The following is a 27,541-nucleotide window of genomic DNA, read 5'->3' as shown; positions in this document are numbered from 1 at the left end:
GGTGTGGTTGTGTTGTTGTAACCTGGAGGCAAGCCTTTTGCATTGTGTTGCCAAATTTCGTATTTCTGGGATGTTTAGTTTTGTTGTTATAGTCACTGCGCAAACAACTTTATCATTTTATATATATAGATAGATTTGGGTTTGTTTGTTTTTTTAAAAAGAATCCTTTTTCTTTTTCTTTTTTGCCCTCTTCTTTATGTCTTTTTCCCATTCCTACACTCCTTCTTTTTCTTTTTTCTCTTCAAAGTAGATTCTTTAATTTTCTTTTTTTCTTCACTTTCTATAAACAAACATTGTTCTCACTCTTTCGTTGTATTTAATTCTCATATATACCAATAAAAAATAATTTTAAAAATGAGTCTTGGAATAAAAGGATTTATTGAAGCTGCCGTTTAAAATGACATTTCGGTCTCCAGGCAAAGGCGAAAACCTTTCTCTTCTCCGTCCCATTCTCTGTTTTTTAGGACTGGACATAAGAGAGCATCACATCGCCGTCGATCTCGAGGGTGTTAATATGCTGGAAGTTATGGAAACGATGCTTATAGTTGAACAGGGGCTGGCCATCGATGAAGATTTTGAACTGTTGGTTGCCGCATCGGATGGAGAGCTGTTTTAGGGGGAAAGGCATTGAAAGTCCAGACAAAGCTGTAAATACTATTTGCACAAACTAGACTCCTAGCTAGCTTTAATCATCCTGCCCGCCATTGGAAAATACCTGAATTAGAAAGAATAAGCATCCCAAATTGATTAGAATACATCTGAAAAGAGACCGGTAAAGTTGCCTAATAATAATAATAATTATTATTATTATTATTAATTTTATTTTAATTTTAAATATAGTATATAAATATATAAATATTTTAATAATAAATATTATTATGTCAATAATAAGAATAATTTAGCCGATATAGGAGTTTTAGATATGAACAATATTGAATATTTCACTTTCTGCATGGTAGAAAGTGAGTCCCCTTTGGGGAGATGAAGCTGAATATAAATATAATAATAATAATAATAATAATAATAATAATAATAATAATAATAATAATAATAATAATAGATAAAGGTAAAGGTTTCCCCCTGACATTAAGTCTTGTCATGTCCGACTCCAGCGGTTGGTGCTCATCTCCATGTCCATAGGCGTCTCCAAGTTCATGACTGCATGGAGTGACGTTGCCTTCCTGCCGGAGCAGTACCTATTGATCTACTCACATTTGCATGTTTTCAAACTACTAGGTTGACAGAAGCTGGGGCCAACAGCACAAGCTCACCCCTCTCTCTGGATTTGAACCGCTGACCTTTCGGTCAGCAAGTTCAACAGCACAGCGGTTTAATCCACTGCGCCACCTGGGGCTCCAATAATAATGATAATAATACAAAAATAATCTGTATTTTCAAAGAGGTGCAATACTGAGCACCTCCACTAGAGGGAAGCAGAGAATCCTGCTCCTATACTATACTATACTATTGCATTTCCTTGTCTTTTTGTGCTGGATTTGAACTCAGCTCCCACTCACGTCAAAGTACTGCCCGCGCTGGAAAGGGTTGACTGACAGCTCCCGCTCCTCAGGACCCCAGCGCCCTCCCAGGAAGCTGTTCCGCACCACAACACGCTCGTCCAGGCGGGGGTTGATGTGCAAAGCGATCTCCTGGCCGGCTTTGAAATTGATGCAGAATCTGAGAGAGAGAGGAAGAGACAAGCGCATGGCATCAAATTGCCATCCAATGCATACAGTGCTCAGATGCAGCCACAAGAGGGCAGCATATATATAGAAAGCTAATGGACTCTAGGTATGTATGTATGCAGTGCTCAGATGCAACCACAAGAGGGTAGTATAGAAAGGATTAACTATTGGCCTTGAAATATGTATTTATTCAGTGCTCAGATGCAGCCACAAGAGGGCAAAACATAGAAAGGATTAGCTATTGGCATCTAGGTATATATATATACAGTGCTCTGATAAAACCGCAAGAGGGCAGCATATCGATAGAAAAGATTACCGTATATACTCGAGTATAAGCCGACCCGAATATAAGCCGAGGCACCTCATTTTACCACAAAAAAACTGGGAAAACATTGACTCCAGTATAAGCCAAGATACCAATAAAATTACCGTATATACTCGAGTATAAGCCGACCCGAATACAAGCCGAGGCACCTCATTTTACCACCAAAAAACTGGGAAAACATTGACTCCGGTATAAGCCGAGGGTGGTAAATTTCAGAAATAAAAATAGATACCAATAAAATTACATTAATTGAGGGATCCGTAGGTTAAATGTTTTTGAATATTTACATAAAGCTCAAATTTAAGATAAGACTGTCCAACTCTGATCAAATCATGATTCTCATCTTCTTCAGTGTAAATGTGCTTAATAATAATAATAGAGTAAAATAATACATGTAATAATAATAATAATAATAAATACAGGAAAAGAATACATGTAATAATAATAAATTCAGTAATAATAATCATAAGATCAGAGTGAAATAATAGATGTATTAATAATAATAATAAAAAATAGAGTAAAATAAATGCAATAGTAGCAACAATAATAAATGTAATAATACCAATAATAATAGAGATAAATAATAAATGTACAATATATTCTCGAGTATAAGCTGACCCAAATAAAAACCAACCAGGACCCTCACCCGAGTATAAGCCAAGCTGGGCTTTTTCAGTCTTAAAAAAAGGGCTGAAAAACTAGGCTTATACTCGAGTATATACAGTATATTAGCCTCTAGGCATGAATTTATGCAGTGCTCTGATGAAGCCACAAGAGGGCAGTATATATATAGAGAGGATTAGCTACTGGCCTCTTGGTATGAATGTATGCAGTGCTCAGATGAAGCCACAAGAGGGCAGCACATAGAAAGGATTAATAACTAGCCTCTAATGTATACAGTGCTCGGATACAGCCACAAGAGAACAGCACATAGAAAGGATTAGCTCCTTGCCTCTAGCTATGTATGTATGCAGTACTTAGATGCAGATTGATAGAAAGGATTAGCTATTGGCCTCAAGTTATATATGTGTGCAGCACTCAGATGCAACCACAAGAGGGCAGCACATAGAAGGGAATGGCTATTGGCCTCTAGGTATGAATGTATGCAGTGCTCAGGTGCAGCCACAAGAGGGCAGCATATAGATAGAAAGAATTAGCTATTGGTTTTTGGGTATGAATGTGTGCAATGGTGTGAATGTGTGTGGTTTTGGGTATGAATGTGTGAAATGCTCAGATGCAGCCATAAGAGGGCAGCATATATAAAGTATTACCTATTGGCCTCTAGATATATATGTATGCAGCCACCAGAGGGCAGCACATAGAAAGTATTAGCTATTGGCCTCTAGGTATGTATTTAAATAGTGCTCAAGTGCAGCCACAAGAGGGCAACATATACGAGGGCTATCCACAAAGTAGGTTATGTTTTGGATTTTAAAAAGGACAAGGTATAGCAGAAATCATTTACCATATGGAGATGAAAGACACATCCCAATACTACAATCTCGTGTAATCCCCATTGAAATCTAGGCACGTGTCATATAGATAAATGAGTTTGAAAAGTACTGCTCCAATAAATTCCCCGCTTGTGTCCTCAGCACTTCCCCCTTCTCCCTTCCTGCAGCGTAGCCGAAACGCTGCACTGCCAGTCACACCCGTATTGTTGGAAACAGAGGAGAGAGGCGGCAAATTTACTGGGGCAGACCTTTTCAAACTATCTATATGAGACGTGCCTAGATTTCAATGGGGATTACGTGAGATTGTAGTATTGGGATGTGTCTTTCCGCTGCATATGGTAAATGATTTTTCCTATACTTTGTCCTTTTTAAAATCCAAAACGTAACCTACTTTGTGGATAGCCCTCATAGGTAGAAAGAATTAGCTATTGGCCTCTAGGTATGAATGTGTACAATGCTTAGATACAGCCACAAGAGGGCAGCATATAGAGAGGATTACCTATTGGCCTCTAGATATATATGTATGCAATGCCCAGATGCAACCACCAGAGGGCAGCTCATAGAAAGGATTAGCTATTGGCCTCTAGGCATGTATTTATGCAGTGCTCAGATACAGCCACAAGAGGGCAGCACATAAAAAAGGATTAGCTCCTTGCCTCTAGATATGTATGTATCCGGTACACAGATGCAGATAGATAGAAAGGATTAGCTATTGGCCTCAAGTTATATATGTGTGGAGCACTCAGATGCAGCCACAAGAGGGCAGCATATAGAGAGGATTACCTATTGGCCTCTAGATATATATGTATGCAATGCCCAGATGCAACCACCAGAGGGCAGCTCATAGAAAGGATTAGCTATTAGTCTCTAGGCATGTATTTATGCAGTGCTCAGATACAGCCACAAGAGGGCAGCACATAGAGAGGATTACCTATTGGCCTCTAGATATATATGTATGCAATGCCCAGATGCAACCACCAGAGGGCAGCTCATAGAAAGGATTAGCTATTGGCCTCTAGGCATGTATTTATGCAGTGCTCAGATACAGCCACAAGAGGGCAGCACATAGAGAGGATTACCTATTGGCCTCTAGATATATATGTATGCAATGCCCAGATGCAACCACCAGAGGGCAGCTCATAGAAAGGATTAGCTATTGGCCTCTAGGCATGTATTTATGCAGTGCTCAGATATAGCCACAAGAGGGCAGCACATAGAGAGGATTACCTATTGGCCTCTAGATATATATGTATGCAATGCCCAGATGCAACCACCAGAGGGCAGCTCATAGAAAGGATTAGCTATTGGCCTCTAGGCATGTATTTATGCAGTGCTCAGATACAGCCACAAGAGGGCAACACATAAAAAAAAGATTAGCTCCTTGCCTCTAGATATGTATGTATCCAGTAGATAGATGCAGATAGATAGAAAGGATTAGCTATTGGCCTCAAGTTATATATGTGTGGAGCACTCAGATGCAACCACAAGAGGGCAGTATATAGATAGAAATGATTAGCACTTGGCCTCTTAGGTATGTATGTATCCCAGCCAAACGTTCAGACAGAAAAATATAATTTCAAATGCTACCTCTTAGCGTCTTGCGGGATGAATCCTCTCACCACAATGGTTTTCTTGGCTCCCAGTCCTCCAGGGAGGTTGCCCACATACGGCACTTGCTAAAATAAAGAGTTTACAATCAGATTCGGAAGAAACGGGGAAGGAAGGAAGGAAAAAATTGGCCCTTTTTAAAAAATGACGAATGATACAGGGCCAAGCTGGGAACTGAGGCTATTCCAGAATATATATCATATATCACATATCACATTAATCAAAAAAATCTGAGATATACTGGACACTTACAGCATTTTAAAAATCCTTTTATTTCACATCTCACTTTCTATTTTGGGATCCACAGTGAAAACGGATTACTGTATTTACTCAAGTATAATGCACCATCAACTCCAATGCACACCTTGATTTTGACTTGCAATTTACCCAAAAAAAGGTGTGTGTTAGACTAGAGTAAATATGATATAATACTGGCATTATTATATATCAAAAATACTAGAGGTTTAATTGCTACTAAGACGCCTTTCCATAAGTTAGCACTTAAGAGAACTACTTTAACAGGACACAGCTATTATTACCGTATTTATTAGAGTACTAGCTGTCCCCAGCCACATGTTGCTGTGGCAAAGTATGGGAAATAAAGTATTGAGGAACACAACTGAGGGGGTTGCTAGGACACGAAGTGAGTGAGGCCTAAAGGGGGAGGGGCCTACCCTTCTGACTGGCAGCCAGGGGGAGAGCGGCTCTTCCTTGTCCTCTATAATTTGGACTTTATTTTTTTTACTTTTTTATTGAAAGACATAGATTGGATGTGTATGTCTTTTGTAGCCAAATTTGGTGTGGTTTGGTTCAGTGGTTTTGTTGTTTACCCCATGGGAAAAATGCACATTACATTTTTATATATATAGATAATGCGCCATCAAATCTAATGCCCACCTCAGTTTTGGCTATGTAGTTTTGCGACACAAGGTGTATATTGGACTGGTAAATATGGAAAGCTGTGTGACTACCAAGAAATTGTGCCATGTGAACTTTGCATTATTATTATTATTATTATTATTATTATTATTATTATTATCCCTGTTTCTTTCTCTTTCCTCTCTTGATCAAGACCCAAAGTGGATCGAAACCACTTGTGAGGGTTGCCAGATATAATTATGATTATTACAATTGTGATTATTACAATTATTATGACTATTATTGACACAATGACATAGTATGACACAGCAGACTTATTATTATTATTATTATTATTATTATTATTATTATTATTATTATTATTATTATTATTATTATTATTATTATTGGAACAGGAACCCTCTCCACTTTTCAATATGACAACCCAATTAAAAGACAGGAAGGTTCAGAAAGAATATAGAAGTCCTTTGGTACTTACTGGGTGGTAAGCAGCTGGATTAGACATCATCTATGGAGGAGAGAAAACAAATAGGTTTATTTAATAATAATAATAATAATAATAATAATAATAATAATAATAATAATAATAATAATAATATATTAATAATAATATCAGCTTATTAGGCATACCATCACTTGAGACAAATTGCTAAATTAAGACACACCCAGAACCTCATCTCAGTTCATCCTCAGATTAAGAATCCTTTAATTTGCCCAAAGAGACTATTGAACCCAGATATTTTACGTATATTCCAAAACAACCCCATAACCTCCTAGATTCAGAATAGGCAAAAGGAAACTAGTAACTTTACATAATACTATTTTTGGGTTGCTGTGAGTTTTACGGGCTGTATCGACATATTCCAGAAGCACTCTCTCCTGACGTTTCGCCCACATCTATGGCAGGCATTCTCAAAGGTTGTGAAGTCTGTTGGAAACTAGGCAAGTGGGGTGTATATATCTGTGGAATGATGTCCAGGGTGGGAGAAAGAGCTCTTGTCTCTTTGAGGCAAGTGTGAATTGGCCACCTTGATTAGCATCGAATGGCCTTGCAGCTTCAAAGCCTGGCTGCTCCCTGCCTGTGGGAATCCTTTGTTGGGAGGTGTTAGCTGGCCCTGATTCCAGGAACAAAAATCGTGTTACATAGTGTTGTTGTTGTTGTTGTTGTTGTTGTTGTTGTTGTTGTTGTTGTTATAGCTGAATACTTACAGGAAGGTTTGAAGGCGGGTAGCCTGGTCCCATGCCCTAAAGAAAGAAAGAATGAGAAAGATATATTAAGGTGGGGAAGACTGGACTACAAGCAGAGGTTAGGGGGTGCATCTACACCGCAGAGTTAATGCAGTTTGAGACCTCTTTAACTCCCCTTTGCATGACTCACCGGGATCGCCATGGGCTGCTGGCCTGGCATCCCCTAAAATCAAGAAGATAAAACAGAAATTAATAGATATGTTAAGTCTTGAGATCTGGTAATTCGGTAAAGCTCTCAAGATTCAGCAATAGGTCTCCACGGTTTAAGTGTCGTAAAGTGCATCTACATGGCAGAGTTAACACAGTTTGATACCACTTGAACTGCCATGGGATTGTGGGAGTTGTAGCTCAATGAGGCACCAGGTCTATTGTGAAACTACAACTCCCAGGACTCCATAGCATTTAACTATAGCAGTTAAAGTGGTGTCAATGTGCATTAATTAATTCTACAGTGTAGAACACTACTGATGGCAAAAAGGACAACAAATCCCATCCGGTCCTTGCTGCCCTTTTCCAGATCTGGGCCATACTCACTCCCATCATGCCTCCTCCCAAGACGGTCACGGATTGCAGGTCCAGGTCTCCGTCCGCACTCACAACTTGCACCCGCTCTGGAGGGATCCTATGGTTATAGTTGCAAAAGGGGTTTCGGTTCACCAGGATCTAGAGAAGGAAGCAAAGGCAGGCATCAATGGAGACTTTGGAGACATGCATCCTTTCGCAACACGGTCATTCGGTTTTACGAGCAAACAGGAGGTTAAACCAACTCCTTATAAGAGTTCCAAACAATAAATTATAATATACTAGCTTTGCCCAGCCACGCATTGCTGTGGCTTATGGGAATCCTTTGTTGGCCAGGTGGAATAGCAGTGAATAGCCTTGCAATCTCAAAGCTTGGCCGTTTTCTGGAGTAGCTGGAGCTTTTTGTTGTATGAACGTAGAGGCATGGATGAGGGGTTGTGCTGCCAAGTTTAGTGCTTCTGAGATGTGTAGTTTTGTTGTTTTGTCCTAGGCCGAAATTTCATTACCCTTTTATATATACCGTGTTTCCCAAAAAATAAGACAGTGTCTTATATTATTTTTTACTCCCAAAGATGCACTAGGTCTTATTTTCAGGGATGTCCTATTTTCCCATGAAGATGAATTCACATTTATTGTTGAACAAAAAATTGAACATTTATTCTATACTGTACAGTAGTTGTCATCACAATTTATTTATTTATTTATTTATGTACAGTATTTATATTCCGCCCTTCTCACCCCGAAGGGGACTCAGGGCGGATCACATTATAACACACATAGGGCAAACATTCAATGCCCATAAACACATCAAACAGAGACTGAGAGACACACGCAGAAGCAAGTTAACCTTCTCCTGAGGGGATGTTCAATTCTGGCCACAGGGGGGAGCAGCTGCTTCATCATCCACTCTGACGGCACTTCCTCATTCCAGGTCGTAAATTAGTTAATCTTGCCTCCCCACTTTATAAGTGGTACCTTATCTCCTACTTGATAGATGCAACTATCTTTCGGGTTGCTAGGTCAGCAACGAGCAGGGGCTATTTTTTATTTTTTATTGACGGGTGCTCACCCCGCCACGGGCTGGCCTCGAACTCATGACCTCATGGTCAGAGTGATTTAAGGCAGCTGCTCAACAGCTGCGCCACAGCCCGGCCCAACATAACCTAACCAGACAAACTGTGACTTCTGTCAAGAATTTCTTGTTACTACCATTATTTCCATATACAATTGGTACATTTACCAATCCTGCATGCTCTGGTGTTTTGTTTGTTGGGCGCCAGGCATGCTTCCAAACAAAAACTTTGCTAGGTCTTACTTTCGGGGGAGGCCTTATATTTAGCAATTCAGCAAAACTTCTACTAGGTCTTATTTTGGGGGGATGTCTTATTTTAGGGGAAACAGGGTATAGATGATATTGTATTGGCCATCTGTTGGGAGGGCTTTGACTGTGTCTTCCTGCCTGGATGAAGGGGGTTGGACTAAATGCCCTCTTCCAATTGCATTTTAATACAAACTGCCTGGGAATCCAATCAAGTCCCCTACTCTGGAGGTTTTTGAACTAAGGCTGGATGGCTTTAATTGTGTCTTCCTACATGGCTGAAGTAGGTGGCTGTACGAACACAGCACTTTATGGCTGATTCTGGGAGTTGCAGTCCATAAAGGGAATTATTATTACAGTAGAGTCGCACTTATCCAACATAAATGGGCCGGCAAAAGCTTGGATAAGCAAATATGTTGGATAATAAGGAGGCATTAAGGAAAAGCCTATTACACATCAAATTAGGTTATGATTTTATAAATTAAGCACCAAAACATCAGGTTATACAACAAATTTGGCAGAAAAAGTAGTTCAATATGCAGTAATGTTATGTTGTAATTACTGTATTTACGAATTTAGCACTAAAATATCACGATGTATTGAAAACATTGACTACAAAAATGCATTGGATAATCCAGAATGTTGGATAAGCGAGTGTTGGATAAGTGACACTCTACTGTATTATTATTATTATTATTATTATTATTATTATTATTATTATTATTATTATTATTTATTGTATGACACAGCAAACAAGATAGATATGCTGGATTTCATATCACAAAATCACAAGTCGAACACTTCCCAAGTGTCTAGGACTGTGTGATGTATTTTCGGATGATGCGTGCAGATCCCAGTAGGGTGACCTTTTGCAGTTGGCAGATCGTAATTTTGTCAATGTCTATTGTTTCCAAATGCCGGCTGAGATCTTTTGGCACGGCACCCAGTGTGCCGATCACCACCGGGACCACCTGCACTGGTTTCTGCCAGAGTCTTTGAAGTTCAATCTTGAGGTCCTGATAGCGACTGAGTTTTTCCTGTTGTTTTTCGTCAATGCGACTGTCACCTGGGATGGCAACATCCATGATCCAAACCTTTTTATTTTCCACAACTGTGATGTCTGGTGTGTTGTGCTCCAGAACTTTGTCAGTCTGGATTCGGAAGTCCCACAGTATCTTTGCATGTTCATTTTCCAATACTTTTGCAGGTTTGTGATCCCACCAGTTCTTTGCTGCTGGCAGGTGGTACTTGAGGCATAAGTTCCAATGAATAATTTGGGCCACATAGTTGTGCCTCTGTTTGTAGTCTGTCTGTGCAATTTTCTTACAGCAGCTGAGGATATGATCAATGGTTTCGTCGGTTTCCTTGCAGAGTCTGCATTTTGGGTCATCAGCTGATTTTTCGATCTTGGCCTTGATTGCCTTTGTCCTGATGTCTTGCTCCTGGGCTGCAAGGATCAGGCCTTCTGTCTCCTTCTTCAGGGTCCCATTCGTGAGCCAGAGCCAGGTCTTCTCCTTGTCAGCTTTTCCTTAAATTTTGTCAAGGAATTTTCCATGCAATGTTTTGTTGTGCCAGCTGTCAGCTCTAGTTTGTAGTGCGGCTTTCTTGTACTGGTTTTTTGTCTGCTGTGCTTTGAGGAGTTTCTGATGTTTGACTTCAATCAAAGCAGGTTCTTCACTTTGCTTTACATATTCTTTACATATTCTGCCAGGGCGGCATTATTATTATTATTATTATTATTATTATTATTATTATTATTATTATTATTATTACACTATAGAATTGAATATGAACAATATTACAAAATACACTTAAACCTATTCCAGGTTATCTTTGGGTCTGGTTCTGATATATGGGTCCACCCGGACAAACCTGGTATCCCGAGTTATTGACGATGAAGACGATTTCGAAGTGCTGGTCCTTGTGGAGAGGCATGCTCTGGTGCTCCTCTTTCCCCCATTTCCCGCCATGGAAGGTGTTCAAGACCACCTTATCCTTGCCGTCGAAGCGGGGATTGAAATGCAGGGCGATGTCGGCCCCTTCGTGCGGAGCGCAGGCGAAATTCACACGGAATCTGGAAGACAAAGACGTTGACGGTAAATCAGGTAATAATAATATACGGTTATTGTATACTTCTGATATATATTGTCATTGGGCAATTAATCCTGTGCCTTCCTATTGTGAAAATTGAGGTGCGCATTAGATTTGATACGGCAATTGCCCTCTGAACTACATTCTGATGTTGCTTCCTCTGAAATGTGTGCAAGATAAATTACTATATTTTTGCCTTGTTAATATGTCCCATCCTGGTCCAGAACTGGGCATACTGAAATAGATCTACACGATAGAATTAATGCAGTTTTACGCCACTTTGACTGCTGTGGGACCGTGAGAGATATAGTTTGGTGAGACAGCAGCACAGTTTAGCAATGAAGGCTAAAGACATCGCAGAACTACAACTCCCAGGATTTCACAGTATTGAGCCACGGCAGTTCAAGAGTCAAGTGTCTATTTTTACAGTGTCAAGGCACCCATTGAGACTTCTACAAGAATCCTTTCAGTGAAATGCTGATCAAAAGGTTGGCAGTTCAAGCCCGGGTCAGGGTGAGCACCCGCTGTCAGCCCCAGCTCTCTGCCCAGCTAGCAGATCGAAAACAGAAATGTGAGTAGGTAAATAGGTACTGCTTTAAGAGGGGAAGTAATAAAAGGTGCCCATAAGGACATACATGAGTCGAACACAGCCTCCAGATGCCGGAAATGGAAAAGATGGGAAAGCCTTTACCTCTGTTTATGTATTGTCTGTCTTTGTATAACGGCATTGAATGTTTGCTGTATATGTGTTCTGTAATCTGCCCTGAGTCCCCTCAGGGAGATAGAGTGGAATACAAATAAAGTACATTATTTTATTATTAATGCTACAACAGAAGATCTCTATATATAAAAGGGTAATGAAATTTCAGCCTAGGACAAAACAACAAAACTACACATCCCAGAAACACTAAACTCAGCAGCACAACCCCTCGTCCATGCCTCTACATTCATACAACAAAAAGAAAAGAAAAATAAAGTCCTAATTAGAGGGAGAGGAATAATTGTATTTATCCAATTGCTGCCAGTTAGAAGGCTAAGCTCTGCCCACTTGGTCTCCTAGCAACCCACCCAGCCCTGGGGACAGGCAGAGTTAGGCCTCACTTAGGCCTCTTCCACACTGCCTATAAAATACAGATTATCTGATTTGAACTGGATTATATGGCAGTGCAGACTCAAGGCCCTTCCACACAGCTATATAACCCATTTATAATGGACTTAATGTAAGGTAAAACCTTTACCCTTAACCTTAACGACCACCAATTCCTCAATAGTTTATTTCCCATACCACCAGACTTCACCACAGCAACGCGTGGCCGGGCACAGCTAGTAAGGTTATATAGGTTGTAAATGATGTCTTGGATTGTACACAACAGAGAAGCATTTTTGTCCTTTTTGGGGTCCAGTGTTTCATCACAATTAAGGGTAGAACGGGGTCCCCAAATTAATCAATATCTGAAAAAATCAATATCCGCAATTACCCATTTCTTATTGTTATGATTTGCCTTTAAGTCGAGTTTATCAATCCAGTGGAAATCCACTGGGTGACCTTTGGTGGCTCACACTCTCTCAGCCTCATTTAAACTCCTTCAGGTCACTGAGTCAGAAATGACGTGAAGGCACACAACAACAACAACAACAACAACAACACAATGGTCACTTTACCTCTTGGTGTGGTGTGGCACCTTCCCCTGGACATAGATGGACATCCCGGGACGGAGACCACCGGGGATCGGCTGATTATAAGGCAGCACCTGAAAACGAAGGGATCAAAACATCAAACCAGATCCCATTTATCAAAGCCCTCCAACATTTGAGAAATGGAAACCGGGACAAGCAGCTTAGCTTGGAGAGGGTTGGCTGGCCATCTGTTGGGAGTGCTTTGATTGTGTCTTTCTACGGAGCAGAATGGGGTTGGAATGGATGGCCCTTGGGGTCTCTTCCAACTCTAGGGTTCTATGGAAGTCTTTACACAGAGGCTGGATGGCCATCTGTCAGGAGGGCTTTGATGTGTCTTCATCATATTTGCAGTTCTCTCGTTTCCGAGATTACACAACTGAACAGGGATCAATTGTGAATCAATAACCCAGGTTTCGAGTGCTTTCATGCGCAATGTTTCCTTCCTTATCAGATCTCTGCATGCACCAAAACATAAAAGTCAAGGAAGGAGAAAAATTGCACCCGGAGTTGGATCGGTCTGGTTTGATCAGGATTATCCTGCAAATAGGAATGATTGAAACCATATTTATAGGGTCATGTTAAGGAGAAAAGCTCAACTCCTTTAACTCTAGCAAATCTAGTTTTCCATGGATTAACTGTGGATGCAGAATTTGTGGATACATAGGGCCAATCTTGAGGATCTAATGCAAAGGAGACCCTGTTTCTACCCCAATACCTCCTTGTTCATTTGCCATTGCTGTACTGCAGAATTAAAGCAGTATTGACCCCACGTTCACTGCCTTCGAATCCTGGGATTTGTAGTTTGGTGAGCCACTAGTCCTCTTGGGCAGAGAAAGTTGCACAAATTCAACTTCTGTTAATCTATGGTATTTAATGCTGTATTTTGGGCTTGGTCCCCATGTGAGCCGCCCCAAGTCCCTCCAGGGAGATGGGGCGGGATATAAGGATAAAGTTATTATTATTATTATTATTATTATTATTATTATTATTATTATTATTATTATTACGACATAGCAAACAAGATAGATATGCTGGATTTCGTATCACAAAATCACAAGTCGAACACTTCCCAAGCGTCTAGGACTGTGTGATGTATTTTCGGATGATGCGTGCAGATCCCAGCAGGGTGTCCTTTTGCAGTTGGCAGATCGTAATTTTGTCAATGTTTATTGTTTCCAAATGCTGGCTGAGATCTTTTGGCACGGCACCCAATGTGCCGATCACCACCGGGACCACCTGCACTGGTTTCTGCCAGAGTCTTTGAAGTTCAAAGTTGTTATTATTATTATTATTATTATTATTATTATTATTATTATTATTATTATTATTTGAAACTCAACAAGATTAGTTCACAGCAGACACTCTGTTGGCTGTTGTATTGGATCACACGTCGGACACTTCCCAAGCGTCTAGGACTGTGTGATGTATCGGCGAACAATGCGTGCAGATCCCAGTAAGGTGGCCTTCTGCAGCTGGCAGGTGGTGATTTTGTCAGCGCCGATTGTGTTTAAGTGCAGGCCAAGGTCTTTAGGTACTGCACCCAGTGTGCCGATCACCACTGGGACCACCTTGACTGGCTTGTGCCAGAGTCTTTGCAATTTGATCTTTAAATCCTCATATCGTGTCAGCTTTTCTAGTTGTTTTTCTTCAATCCTGCTGTCCCCTGGGGATTGCAACATCGACAATCCGTACTTTGTTTTTTAACATTATTATTATTATTATTTTATTTTATTATGACACAGCAAACAAGATAGGTATGCTGGATTTCGTATCACAAAATCACAAGTCAAACACTTCCCAAGTGTCTAGGACTGTGTGATGTATTTTCAGATGATTTGTGCAGATCTCAGCAGGGTGACCTTTTGCAGTTGACAGATCGTAATTTTGTCAATGTCTATTGTTTCCAAATGCCGGCTGAGATCTTTTGGCATGGCACCCAGTGTGCCCATCACCACCGGGACAACCTGTACTAGTTTCTGCTAGAGTCTTTGAAGTTTAATAATAATAATAATAATAATAATAATAATAATAATAATAATAATAATAATGGGATGTCGCCATGCCAGGTGACAGTCCCATTGACGAAAAACAACAAGAAAAACTCAGCCGCCTTCAGGACCTCAAGATTGAACTTCAAAGACTCTGGCAGAAACCAGTGCAAGTGGTCCCGGTGGTGATGGGCACATTGGGTGCCGTGCCAAAAGATCTCAGCTGGCATTTGGAAACAATAGACATTGACAAAATTACGATCTGCCAGCTGCAAAAGGCCACCCTGCTGGGATCTGCGCACATCATCTGAAAATACGTCACACAGTCCTAGACACTTGGGAAGTGTTCGACACGTGATTTTGTGATATAAAATCCAGCATATCTATCTAGTTTGCTGTGTCATAATATTATAATAATAATAATAATAATAATAATAATAATAATAATAATAATAATAATAATAATAATACAGTAGAGTCTCACTTATCCAACATTCTGGATTATCCAATGCATTTTTGTAGTCAATGTTTTCAATACATTGTGATATTTTGGTGCTAAATTCATATATACAGTAATTACTACATAGCATTACAGTGTATTCAACTACTTCTTCTGTCAAATTTGTTGTATAACATGATGTTTTGGTGCTTAATTTATAAAATCATAACCTAATTTGATGTGTAATAGGCTTTTCCTTAATCTCTCCTTATTATCCAACATATTTGCTTGGGAAGTGTTCGACTTGTGATTTTGTGATATGAAATCCAGCATATCTATGTCATAATAAAATAATAATAATAATAATAATAATAATAATAATAATAATAATAATAATAATAATGGCATTGACCATGGTTAACAACTACAACACCAACTATGTTGATGCTATCCAATGCTATGGAACCAGGGGAGTTGTAGTTTTGCAAAAGCTTTAAGCCTTCTTTGCCAAACTACAACTCCCAGGATCCCATAGTATTAAGTTTCGAGTTGCCTTATATGGCACGATAGATACGGCACTACCTGATAAGGTTCCAATATTTATTTTCCTCCAAATAAGGCGAAGGCACAGACACTCACCGGGTTGAATGCTGGCATATAGCCGGGCGCCGGGACGTAAGACATGGCGTTGCAGTGGTCGTGCTTTTGCGCTGGGTCAAGAAGAGATGCAGGGGGAAAAACAGGAAAAATATGACTTAGTACTTTTATAGCCCAGGGGATGTAGGCGGGCATTGGCTGGGCATTGGCTGGGCATCGGTCCAAGTGTCTCGGCAGGTAGAAAGTTCAACACCTTGCCTACCAAGCTCCCCACCCCAGCCTCTCCCCATAGAGACAACAGGGACGTACCCACCGTCCCGTCCCTTGATCTAAAGTCCAGGGATTGCTGTGAAGCATCATGGTTGCAGTTGGGGATGTACAGGTTTAAGTCATTATTTTAACAGTTTTGAGTGTTAAAATAATAAAATAGGTTTGTTCTATTTTTTATAATACAGTGAAACTGGGTTAAATTGAGTAGAGCCTGCCTTTGTTGTAACATGCTTCTAATTACTGTATTTCACTATTAGTATCAATACAGAATTGATGATATAGTGTAGTATGGGGCAAAGTACTGTATTACTTTTTAGGAACCCCGGTGGTGAAGTGTGTTAAAGCACTGAGCTGCTGAACTTGCAGACCGAAAGGTCCCAGGTTCAAACCTGAGTGGCGTGAGCACCCGCTGTTAGCCCCAGCTTCTGCCAACCTAGCAGTTCGAAAACATGCCAATGTGAGTAGATCAATAGGTACTGCTCCGGCAGGAAGGTAACGCCCTCCATGCAATCATGCCAGCCACATGACCTTGGAGGTGTCTACGGACAATGCCGGCTCTTCGGCTTAGAAATGGAGATGAGCACCAACCCCCAGAGTCAGACATGACTGGACTTAACGTCAGGGAAAACCTTTACCTTATTACTTTTTAATAGTACAGTAGAGTCTCACTTATCCAACATATATGGGCCGGCAGAACGTTGGATAAGCGAATATGTTGGATAACAAGGAGGCATTAAGGAAAAGCTTATTGAACATTAAATTAGGTTATGATTTTACAAATGAAGCACCAAAACATCATGTTATACAACAAATTGGATAGAAAAAGTAGTTCAATATGCAGGAATGCTACATAGTAATTACTGTATTTACGAATTTAGCACCAAAATATCACAATGTATTGAAAACACTGACTACAAAAATGCGTTGGATAATCCAGAACGTTGGATAAGCGAGTGTTGGATAAGTGAGACTCTACTGTATTACTTTTTAGGAGCCCCGGTGGTGAAGTGTGTTAAAGCACTGAGCTGCTGAACTTGCAGACCAAAAGGTCCCAGGTTCAAACCCCGGGAGCGGCATGAGCACCCGCTGTTAGCTCCAGCTTCTGCCAACCTAGCAGTTCGAAAACATGCCAATGTGAGTAGATCAATAGGTACCGCTCCGGCGAGAAGGTAACTGCGCTCCATGCAGTCATGCCGGCCACATGACTTTGGAGGTGTCTACGGACAACGCCGGCTCTTCGGCTTAGAAATTGAGATGAGCGCCAACCCCCAGAGTCAGACATGACTGGACTTAACGTCAGGAGAAACCTTTACCTTATTACAGTAGAGTCTCACTTATCCAATGTAAACGGGCCGGCAAAACGTTGGATAAGTGAATATGTTGGATAATAAGGAGGGATTAAGGAGAAGCCTATTAAACATCAAATTAGGTTATGATTTTACAAATTAAGCACCAAAACATCATGTTATACAACAAATTTGACAAAAAAAAGTAGTTCAATATGCAGGAATACTACATAGTAATTACTGTATTTACGAATTTAGCACCAAAATATCACAATGTATTGAAAACACTTACTACAAAAATGCGTTGGATAATCCAGAACGTTGGATAAGCGAGTGTTGGATAAGTGAGACTCTACTGTATTACTTTTTAGGAACCCCGGTGGTTTTTTTTTTTTCGTGTCAGGAGCAACCGGAGTTGCTTCTGGAGTGAGAGAATTGGCCGTCTGCAAGGACGTTGCCCAGGGGACACCCGGATGTTTTGATGTTTTTACCATCCTTGTGGGAGGCTTCTCTCATGTCCCCGCATGGAGCTGGAGCTGATAGAGGGAGCTCATCCACACTCTCCCCAGGTGGGATTCGAACCTGGCAGCTTTCAGGTCAGCAACCCAACCTTCAAGTCACTTAGTCCACTACGCCATGTGGGGGCTCCACCCCCGTGGTGAAGTGTGTTAAAGCGCTGAGCTGCTAAACTTGCAGACCAAAAGGTCCCAGGTTCAAATCCTGGGAGCGGCGTGAGCGCCCGCTGTTAGCTCCAGCTTCTGCCAACCTAGCAGTTCAAAAACATGCCAATGTGAGTAGATCAATAGGTACCGCTCCGGCGGGAAGGTAATGGCGTTCCATGCAGTCATGCCAGTGGCCACATGACCTTGGAGGCGTCTACGGACAACGCCGGCTCTTCGGCTTAGAAATGGAGATGAGCACCAACCCCCGGAGTCAGACATGACTGGACTTAACGTCAGGGGAAACCTTTACTTTTTAATAGTAATTCTCAAGCAACTCGGAAACTACATGTATCCGGCATCTACCGATCCCTGTGGGTGGAAAGTGTTTACTGAGAACTTGGCACACATCCCTGATATGCCGAAATTTGATTACTGAAGGGGTTTGGGGGGAACTGACCTTCCTTTCTGGGAATTGTAGTTCACCCACAACCTGGAAAACGGTGACGTCCACCGATGATGGATCTGGACCAAACTTGGCACACCGAACTCCCATGATTAACTCAACCTACTGGAGGGGTTTGAGGGGACTGAGTCACCATAGTGGGAGTTGTAGTTCACCCTGCAACCAGAGAGAACACTGAACCCCACCAATGATGAATCTAGAGCAAACTTGCCCAACACAACAAACTTTAAGTACTGATGGAGTTTCTTGGGGTTCACCTGGCATGATGTGAATTGTAGTTCACCCACAACCTTATGCATTTTGTACAATTAAAAAACTTTTTCAAATAACCCTGGCAACACTGGGTACCCAATCTAATTTTTAAATAATAAGTAAGAAGAGGTATTTTATGATGGTGGAACCAGCGTGGTATAGTTGTTTGAGTGCAGGGTTCGAATCCTCCATCAGCCATAGAAAAATTACTGAGTTAAGTCACATACTCTCAGCCCAGAAACCTGTGATAAGGTCACCAAAATCAGAAGCAGCTTGAAGGCACATACAGTAGAGTCTCACTTATCCAACACTCACTTATCCAAAGTTCTGGATTATCCAACACATTTTTGTAGTCAATCTTTTCAATACATTTTGATATTTTGGTGCTAAATTACTACATAAATACAGTAATTACTACATAGCATTACTGTGTATTGAACTACTTTTTCTGTCAAATTTGTTGTATAACATGACGTTTTGGTGCTTAATTTGTAAAATCATAACCTAATGGCTGTTTTTAAATTGCTTAGATTTTAGCTGTTTTTTGTAAGCCACTCCGAGCCCTGGGGGAGTGTTTTTAAGATTTTTTTAAAAGATATTTTAAAGATGTTTTTAAATTGTTAGATTTTAGCCTTTCTTTTAAGCCGCCCCGAACCCTAGGGGAGTGGCGGCATATAAGTTTAAATAATAAATAAATAAATAAATAAATTTATGTTTAATAGGCTTTTCCATAATCCCTCCTTATTATCCAACATATTTATTTATTTATTTATTATTTACAGCATTTATATTCCGCTCTTCTCACCCCGAAGGGGACTCAGGGCGGATCACATTACACATAAAAGCAAACATTCAATGCCTTTTAACATAGAACAAAGACAAGACAAACATAGGCTCCGAGCAGGCCTCGAACTCATGACCTCCTGGTCAGAGTGATTCATTGCAGCTGGTTACAGCTGGCTTGCTCTCCTGCCTGCGCCACAGCTCGGGCCCAACGTTCTGCTGGTCCGTTTATGTTGGATAAGTGAGACTCTACTGCAGGGGTCTCCAAACTAAGGCCCGGGGGCCGGATGCGGCCCTCCAATATCATTTACCTGGCCCCTGCCCTCAGTTTTATAATATAATGTTTTTATATAATATAATATATTGTATATACATATAATATTGATAATAATATTATCATGTTATACAATATAATACTAATAATACCATATAATAATATTAATTATATGTTATATATTACATATAATATTACAGTATAGTGGTATAGTTCAATATGATGATATATAATGCTAATATTGTGCTATGCTAATAATATAATATATTTATGTACATACAGCTGCTCCGAGTCCCCTTCGGGGTGAGAAGGGCGGGATATAAATGTAGTAAATAAATGTAGTAAATGAATAAATAAATCATTTTTGACTTAGGCTCGCCCAAAGTCTATGACTTGAAGGCACACAACAACAACAACAACAACAACAACAACTTAACTTGACTAATTAACTTGACTATCTCATTGGCCAGAAGCAGAACCACACTTCCCATTGAAATCCTGATAAATGTATGTTGGTAAAACTGTTTTTATTTTTAAAAATTGTATTGTTCTTTCATTGTTGTTGTTGTTGTTTTTGCACTGCCAATAAGACATGTGCAGTGTGCATCGGAATTTGTTTTTATTTTATTTTTCAAATGATAATCCGGCCCCTCAACAGTCTGAAGGATTGTGGACCGGCCCTCAGCTTTAAAAGTTTGAGGACCCCTGCTCTACTGTAATAACAGATATAGGGCACCAGATCACTACAATGTCAAGTGTGGATCTACACGGTAGAATTAATCAGCACTTGAACTACCCAGGCTCAGTGCTATGGAATCCTAGGAAATGCAGCCAAATCCTTGTAAAACTACAACTCCCTGGATGCCACAGCATTGGGCTTTCAGGTTCAGCCACCTTGGGATTGAGCCGCAAGGCGTGGGATCGGTTTGGGGCAATAAAGGGATAGCAAATAGGGCCGCTCCCCAAAGAAAACAAGCACATACCCCAGTCTTTATTCGATCACACCTGATGTTTAGCAAAACCAACACCCTCTGAACCCAAGCCCTCTGTTTGCCTATTTGCCTTAAGACCTGTCCCCAGGTGAGCCCTGCGGGAGAGAACATCCTGTCGGAAACAGGGAACGTCCCAAAGCCGACTCCCCCGAAGGCCCTGTTATTTTACTGTATGTATGGTGGGTGGGTAGAAGAAGGAGGTAATAATAGGGCGTGCTATTTGCCAAGGCTGGGCTGGGCATCAGAATGACATTGACAGCAAACAAACCCCAGGGCCTGGGATTGTGGGGCAGGGGCCGAGGCGGTGGGTCTCGATGGAAACCAGTTTGGGTTGGGAGGCTTCATATGTTGGGCAGAGGGCACCGGATGGGGCCGTGGAAGAGAAGGAGAAGCACTTGGGACAAACAATGAGCACATTCAGGTCTCGCAAGGGAGGCAACGCCCTGCCAGTTGGGACTTTGCCCCCAGTAACAGCAGGGAGATGGAGCAGAGACAGCGGGTCTGGGAGGAAACATGGCACCACCTTGCGTGGGTGCCCTCATAGACATCCATAGGTTTCTCTCTCGCCCAGTCCCGATCACCAGGTGTGCTCCTTTTAAATCTAGAAACAAGTTGGAAGGGACCCCAAAGCCACCCAGTCCAATCCCATTCTGCCATGCAGGAATATGCAAAGCACTCCCAACAGATGGCCATCCATTCTGCCTGGAAACCTCCAAAGGAGAAGACTCCACCAGACTCTAAAGCAGAAGACTATTCCAACGGAAACAGTTCTTAACACAGGAAGTCCTTTCTAATCTTTAACTCAGCCATATTTCTCAACCATATTTCTGATGGTCTAAGGAGCCCCTTTGGCAGAGAAGGCTGAAGATCTCTCTGCCTATCGTTGGTGGGGTTCAAGGGGCTCTTTCATTGTCCGCTCCCGCAGGGCTCACCTGGGGACATGTCTTAAGGCAGATTGGAGGAGGGCAAATGTGGTCCCTATCTCCAAGAAGGGAAAAAAGAACGACCCAAACAATTACTGCCCGGTCAGCCTCACGTCAATACCAGGCAAGATTCTGGGAAATATCATTAAGGAAGTGGTCTGCGAACACTTAGAAACAGATGCAGTCATTGCTAATAGCCAACATGGATTTACCAAAAACAAGTCATGCCAGACTAATCTGATCTCTTTTTTCGATAGTGTGACAAGCTGGGTAGATGCAGGGAATGCTGTGGATGTAGCCTACCGAGATTTCAGTAAGGCCTTCGACAAAGTCCCCCACGACCTTCTGGCAAACAAACTAGTAAAATGTGGGCTAGACAAAACTACGGTTAGGTGGATCTGTAATTGGCTAAGCGAACGAACCCAAAGGGTGCTCACCAATGCGTCGTCTTCATCTTGGAAAGAAGTCACGAGTGGAGTGCCACAAGCAGGGCTCCGTCCTGGGCCCGGTTCTGTTCAACATCTTTATTAACGACTTAGACGAAGGGTTAGAAGGCACGATCATCAAGTTTGCAGACGACACCAAACTGGGAGGGAGAGCCAACACTCCAGAAGACAGGAGCAGAATTCAAAGCGATCTTGACAGACTAGAGAGATGGGCCGAAACTAACAAAATGAAGTTCAACAGGGACAAATGCGAGATATTCCACTTTGGCAGAAAAAATGGAAATCAAAGATACAGAATGGGGGACGCCTGGCTTGACAGCGGTGTGTGCGAAAAAGACCTTGGAGTCCTTGTGGACAACAAGTTAAACATGAGCCAACAATGTGATGCGGCTGCTAAAAAAGCCAATGGGATTCTGGCCTGCATCAATAGGGGAATAACGTCTAGATCCAGGGAAGTTATGTTCCCCATGCTCTATTCTGCCTTGGTCAGACCACACCTGGAATCACACTGTGTCCAATTCTGGGCACCACAGTTGAAGGGAGATGTTGACAAGCTAGAAAGCGTCCAGAGGAGGGCGACTAAAATGATTAAGGGTCTGGAGAACAAGCCTTATGAGGAGCGGCTTAAAGAGCTGGGCATGTTTAGCCTGCAGAAGAGAAGGCTGAGAGGAGACATGATAGCCATGTACAAATACGTGAAGGGAAGTCATAGGGAGGAGGGAGCAAGCTTGGTTTCTGCTGCCCTGCAGACTAGGACACAAGGGAACAAGGGCTTCAAACTACAGGAAAGGAGATTCCACCTGAACATCAGGAAGAACTTCCTCACAGTGAGAAAGGCTGTTCGACAGTGGAACTCTCTGACTGTGGTGGAGGCGCCTTCCTTAGAGGGGCTTTTAAGCAGAGGCTGGATGGCCATCTGTCGGGGGTGCTTTGAACGTGATTTCCTGCTACTTGGCAGGGGGTTGGACTGGATGGCCCATGAGGTCTCTTCCAATTCTACTATTCTATGATTCTATGATTGCAGGTGAACTATAAATCCTAGCAACTATAACTCCCAAATATCAAGGTCTGTTTCCCCCAAACTCCACCAATGTTCACATTTGGGCATATTGAGTATTCATGCCAAGTTTGGTCCAGATCTATCATTATTTGAGTCCACAGTGCTCTCTGGATGTAGGTGAACTATAACTCTTAAACTCAAGATTAGTGGCCACCAAACCCAGTATTTCTGTTGGGCATGGGAGTTCTGTGTGCCAAGTTTGGTTCAATTCCATCGTTGGTGGAGTTCAGAATGGGCTTTGATTGTAGGTGAACTATAAATCCCAGCAACTACAACTCCCAAATGACAAAATCAACCCCATCAGTATTCAAATTTGGGCGTATTGGGTATTTGTGCCAAATTTGGTCCAGTGGATGAAAATACATTCTGCATATCAGATATTTTCATTACGATTCCTAACGGTAGCAAAATTACAGTTATGAAGTAGCAATTGAAATATTTTTATGTTTGGGGGTCATCACAACTTGAGGAACTGTATTAAGGGGTCGTGGCATTAGGAAGGTTGAGAACCACTGCTTTAAGTGGAATTTCAATTTTCAGTAGTTTGAATTTGTTGCTCCATGTTTAGTTATTTAAACCTACCAAGTCCCCTCTTAACCTTCTTTCCTTCAAGATAAACATATTCAGCTCACTAAGCTCAAAGGAACTCATGGCTTTCAAACCTTTGATAATCTCGGTCACCCTTCAACATTTGCTGTCCATCTCCTACTGAATTATTATCCCAGGTGAGCCCTGACCAAAGCAGAAGAGTGGGACTATTGTTTATCAATCTAGTAGACACTATATTCCTATTGGATACAACCTAGAATCACAATGGCTTTATTAGCTGCTGCATCACAGTGGAGTGCAATATTGGAAAATCCAAGCTAAAATCTCCTTTTCGCTATAGCTTTCGGATTGACCCATCACAAAGGATTGTGTAAATAAACCAACTGGAGGTAAGCCGTATACTTTGAAACTCTTTGGAAGAAAGATGAATTAGAATGTAGCTCATGTACAAGTCGAGGGCAGGTTTGGGAGCCAAAATTATGAATGTGGACGTGACATGTGGATAAGTCGAGGGTCATTCTGCAGAGAGGGGAAAGCATCAGCAAAGTCACTTTGCCATGCATTGGCTCATAAACACACCCACGGCTTCTGCTCCCAGGTAGGAAGCTGTGACCAGGAAAAAAAGAAGTTGCCCTTTGTCCTTAACAGCCCAATCTTTACAGCTGTTTGCTAAGCTCCCTTATCAGCAAACCCGTACCTGCTGATTTCGATCGGTTGGCAGAGCAGCCAACCATAGCTTGGAATCTGCCCAGGTGGTTTTCAGCCTGGCCGCTCAATACTCTTTTAATGGAAAATACCTCTGTTTCCTACTGCAGCCCCTTGCAAAACGGAAGTAACAGCACTTCCTTTTGCCATTTTGAGAAGGATCACAAAAACATATTTGGGGGAAATACAGGGCTTTAGGCCACATATTGGGGTTTATTGTGTGGGGAGATGCGGAGACTGCCTCCGATACTGATTAAACTGCCTAATTATTATTATTAGATACACAATAAGATCACTATACTGGCTTTTGTATTGCATCACACATCTGGCACTTCCCAAGTGTCTAGGACTATGTGATGTATTGGCAATGTATTATTATTATTATTATTATTATTATTATTATTATTATTATTATTATTATTATTATTATTATTACACAGCAAAGATAGACATGCTGGATTTCGTATCACAAAATCACAAGTTTAACACTTCCAAGTGTCTAGGACTGTGTGATATATTTTCGGATGATGAGTGCAGATTCCAGCAGGGAGGCCTTTTGCAGTTGGCAGATCGTGATTTTGTCAATGCCTATTGTTTCCAAATGCCGGCTGAGGTCTTTTGGCACAGCACCCAGTGTGCCGATCACCATTGGGACCACCTGTATTGGTTTCTGCCAGCGTCTTTGAAGTTCAATCTTGAGGTTCTGATAGCGACTGAGTTTTTCCTGTTGTTTTTCGTCAATGCGACTGTCACCTGGGATGGCGACATCAATGATCCAAACCTTTTTCCTTTCCACAACTGTGATGTCTGGTGTGTGGTGTTCCAGAACTTTGTCAGTCTGGATTCGGAAGTCCCACAGTATATTATTATTGTATGACACAGCAAACAAGATAGATATGCTGGATTTCGTATCACAAAATCACAAGTCGAACACTTCCCAAGTGTCTAGGACTGTGTGATGTATTTTCAGATGATGCGTGCAGATCCCAGTAGGGTGGCTTTTTGCAGCTGGCAGATCGTGATTTTGTCAATGTCTATTGTTTCCAAATGCCGGCTGAGATCTTTTGGCACGGCACCCAAATTATTATTATTATTATTATTATTATTATTATGACACAGCAAACAAGATAGATATGCTGGATTTCATATCACAAAATCACAAGTCGGACCCTGCCTTTCTCTCCATGGGGACACGCTGATGAAAATGCCCATTTATTGTTATTATATAATTATTTCATACACAATAAGATGAGTACACATCAAACAAGATGATTATCCTGGCTGTTGTATTGGATCACATGTCGGACACATCCCAAGTGTCTAGGACTATATGATGTATCGGTGGATAATGTGTGCAGATCCGAGTAGGGTGGCCTTTTGCAGCTGACAGGTGGTAATTTTATCAGCGCTGATCGTTTTCAAGTGCTGGCCAACGTCTTGAGGCACTGCACCCAGTGTGGCGATCATTACCTTTACTGACTTGTGCCAATCTTTGCAGTTACATCTTTAAATCCTTGTATTGGTAAGCTTTTCCAGTTGCCTCTCGTCGATTCTGCTATTGCCTGGGATTGCAGCATCAATGATCCATACTTTGTTTTTTCCCACAATCATGAGGTCAGGAGTATTATGCTCTGTCAGTCTGAATTCAGAAGTCCCAGGGTAGTTTGACGTGTTCATTTTGTTTAACTTTTTCAGACTTGTGATCCCACCAGGTTTTTTCCACAAGCAGGTGGTATTTGTGGCATAAGTTCCAATGGATCATCTCAGCAACGGTATTCTGCCTCTGCTTGTAGTCTGTCTGCACAATCTTCTTGCAGCAGCTGAGGATGTGATCCATCGTTTTGTCTGCTTACTTGCAGAGCCTACACTTGGGATTTGTCATCGACTTTTCAATTCTGGCTTTGATGGCCTTTGTTCTAATTGCTTGCTCCTGGGCTGCAAGAATCGGGACCTCTGTCTTCTTTTTCGAAGTTACATTTGTGAGCCACATCCATGTTTTTTTCTTGTCAATTTTGCTCTCAATTTTTCCCAGGAACTGTCCATGGAGAGCCTCTTTTGCCAGTTTTTTCTTTTGCTCTGCATTGTATTTTTACGGTATTCGCTCTTTGTCTTTTGCACTTTAAGCAGTTTTCTACTATTGACGTCCATCCATGTTGGTTCTTGACTGTCTTTCCCATAATCTGCCAGTGCATGTTTCTCTTCCTCTGCCATTTGTTTCACTTGCAGAAGCCTTCTGCCTCCTGATTTTCTGGGCAGGTCAAGTCTGTCGGCATCCTTACGTGGGTGTCATGACTAGTGGATTGTCGTCAGTTTTCTTGTTTTTCTGTCCAGATCATCTAGCTCTGCTTGCATCCAGTTCACAATTCCAGCAGTGCATCTGATGACGGAGATGGCCCAGGTGTTGATAGCCTTGATTGTATTTCCGCCATTTAATTTGCTCTTTTTTTTACCCTTTGGACATATTTTTTACCCTTTACCACATTTTTCATACTTCTATGCATATTGTCCAGCCGTAGAGTGCCTAGATATTTATAGTCTTCAGCCTGATTGCATTTTATAGTTTGTCCATTTGGCATCTCTATGCCCTCGCTATGAGTAATTCTCCCTTTCTTTAATGCCACTGTGGCATATTATTAATTATTATTATTACCTTGCTTTTCTTCCTGCGGGAGCTCGCCAATGAAACTGTCTTATTATTATTATTATTATTATTATTATTATTATTACTGTATTAACAACTTTATTTATACCCTGCAGGGTCTCCCCATGGGGACTCAAGGTGGCTAACAATCCCACATTAGACAAGTTTAAAAAGTGCAATACAAAGTTTTTAAAAACAATAAAATAGTAAGTGTGGTAAAAACACAATCACAATAAATGCACTTAAAATGGCCTTTAAAACTCATTAATTTAATCAGTTGCATTAGGACCAATGCGACATAGGTTCATCTTCGCCCATCCTAAAATTTAATATCCCGAGGGAGAGACAGTCATACCTTCTTCGAAAAGCTTGTCTGGTTTGGCTCTGCATTTCTGTTGCAAGCC

The 27,541-nt window shown here is 41.3% G+C and overlaps 1 protein-coding gene across 1 annotated transcript; it reads right to left on the bottom strand.

The window, feature by feature from the left end:
- Positions 1-361: 361 nt before the first annotated feature.
- Positions 362-16,029, bottom strand: lgals4 (galectin 4). The gene is made up of 10 exons (XM_008122240.2): positions 15,874-16,029; positions 12,793-12,881; positions 10,912-11,113; positions 7,734-7,862; positions 7,330-7,362; positions 7,161-7,196; positions 6,430-6,459; positions 5,052-5,140; positions 1,518-1,677; positions 362-607 (listed from the first exon to the last, which is right to left on the bottom strand). The coding sequence occupies exons 1-10, from the start codon at positions 16,024-16,026 to the stop codon at positions 461-463; spliced, it is 1,068 nt and encodes a 355-aa protein (XP_008120447.2). The 5' UTR covers positions 16,027-16,029; the 3' UTR covers positions 362-460.
- Between the last annotated feature and the right edge of the window lie 11,512 nt (positions 16,030-27,541).

Source organism: Anolis carolinensis, unplaced genomic scaffold (assembly GCF_035594765.1).
Source record: "Anolis carolinensis isolate JA03-04 unplaced genomic scaffold, rAnoCar3.1.pri scaffold_10, whole genome shotgun sequence".
NCBI classification, from domain to species: Eukaryota; Metazoa; Chordata; class Lepidosauria; order Squamata; family Dactyloidae; genus Anolis; species Anolis carolinensis.
Note: the sequence above shows the minus strand (reverse complement) of the source record. Positions and strands in the feature narration are given on the sequence as shown.

Excerpts from the sequence above, each read along its gene's own strand:
- lgals4 (XM_008122240.2), bottom strand. The coding sequence starts at position 16,026 with ATGCCCGCCTACATCCCCTGGGCTATAAAAGTACTAAGTCATATTTTT. Across the intron at positions 1,678-5,051 it reads ATCCCGCAAGACGCTAAGAG|ATTCTGCATCAATTTCAAAG; the intron begins GTAGCATTTGAA and ends TCTCTCTCTCAG. Across the intron at positions 608-1,517 it reads AGCGCGGGCAGTACTTTGAC|CTCTCCATCCGATGCGGCAA; the intron begins GTGAGTGGGAGC and ends CCCCTAAAACAG.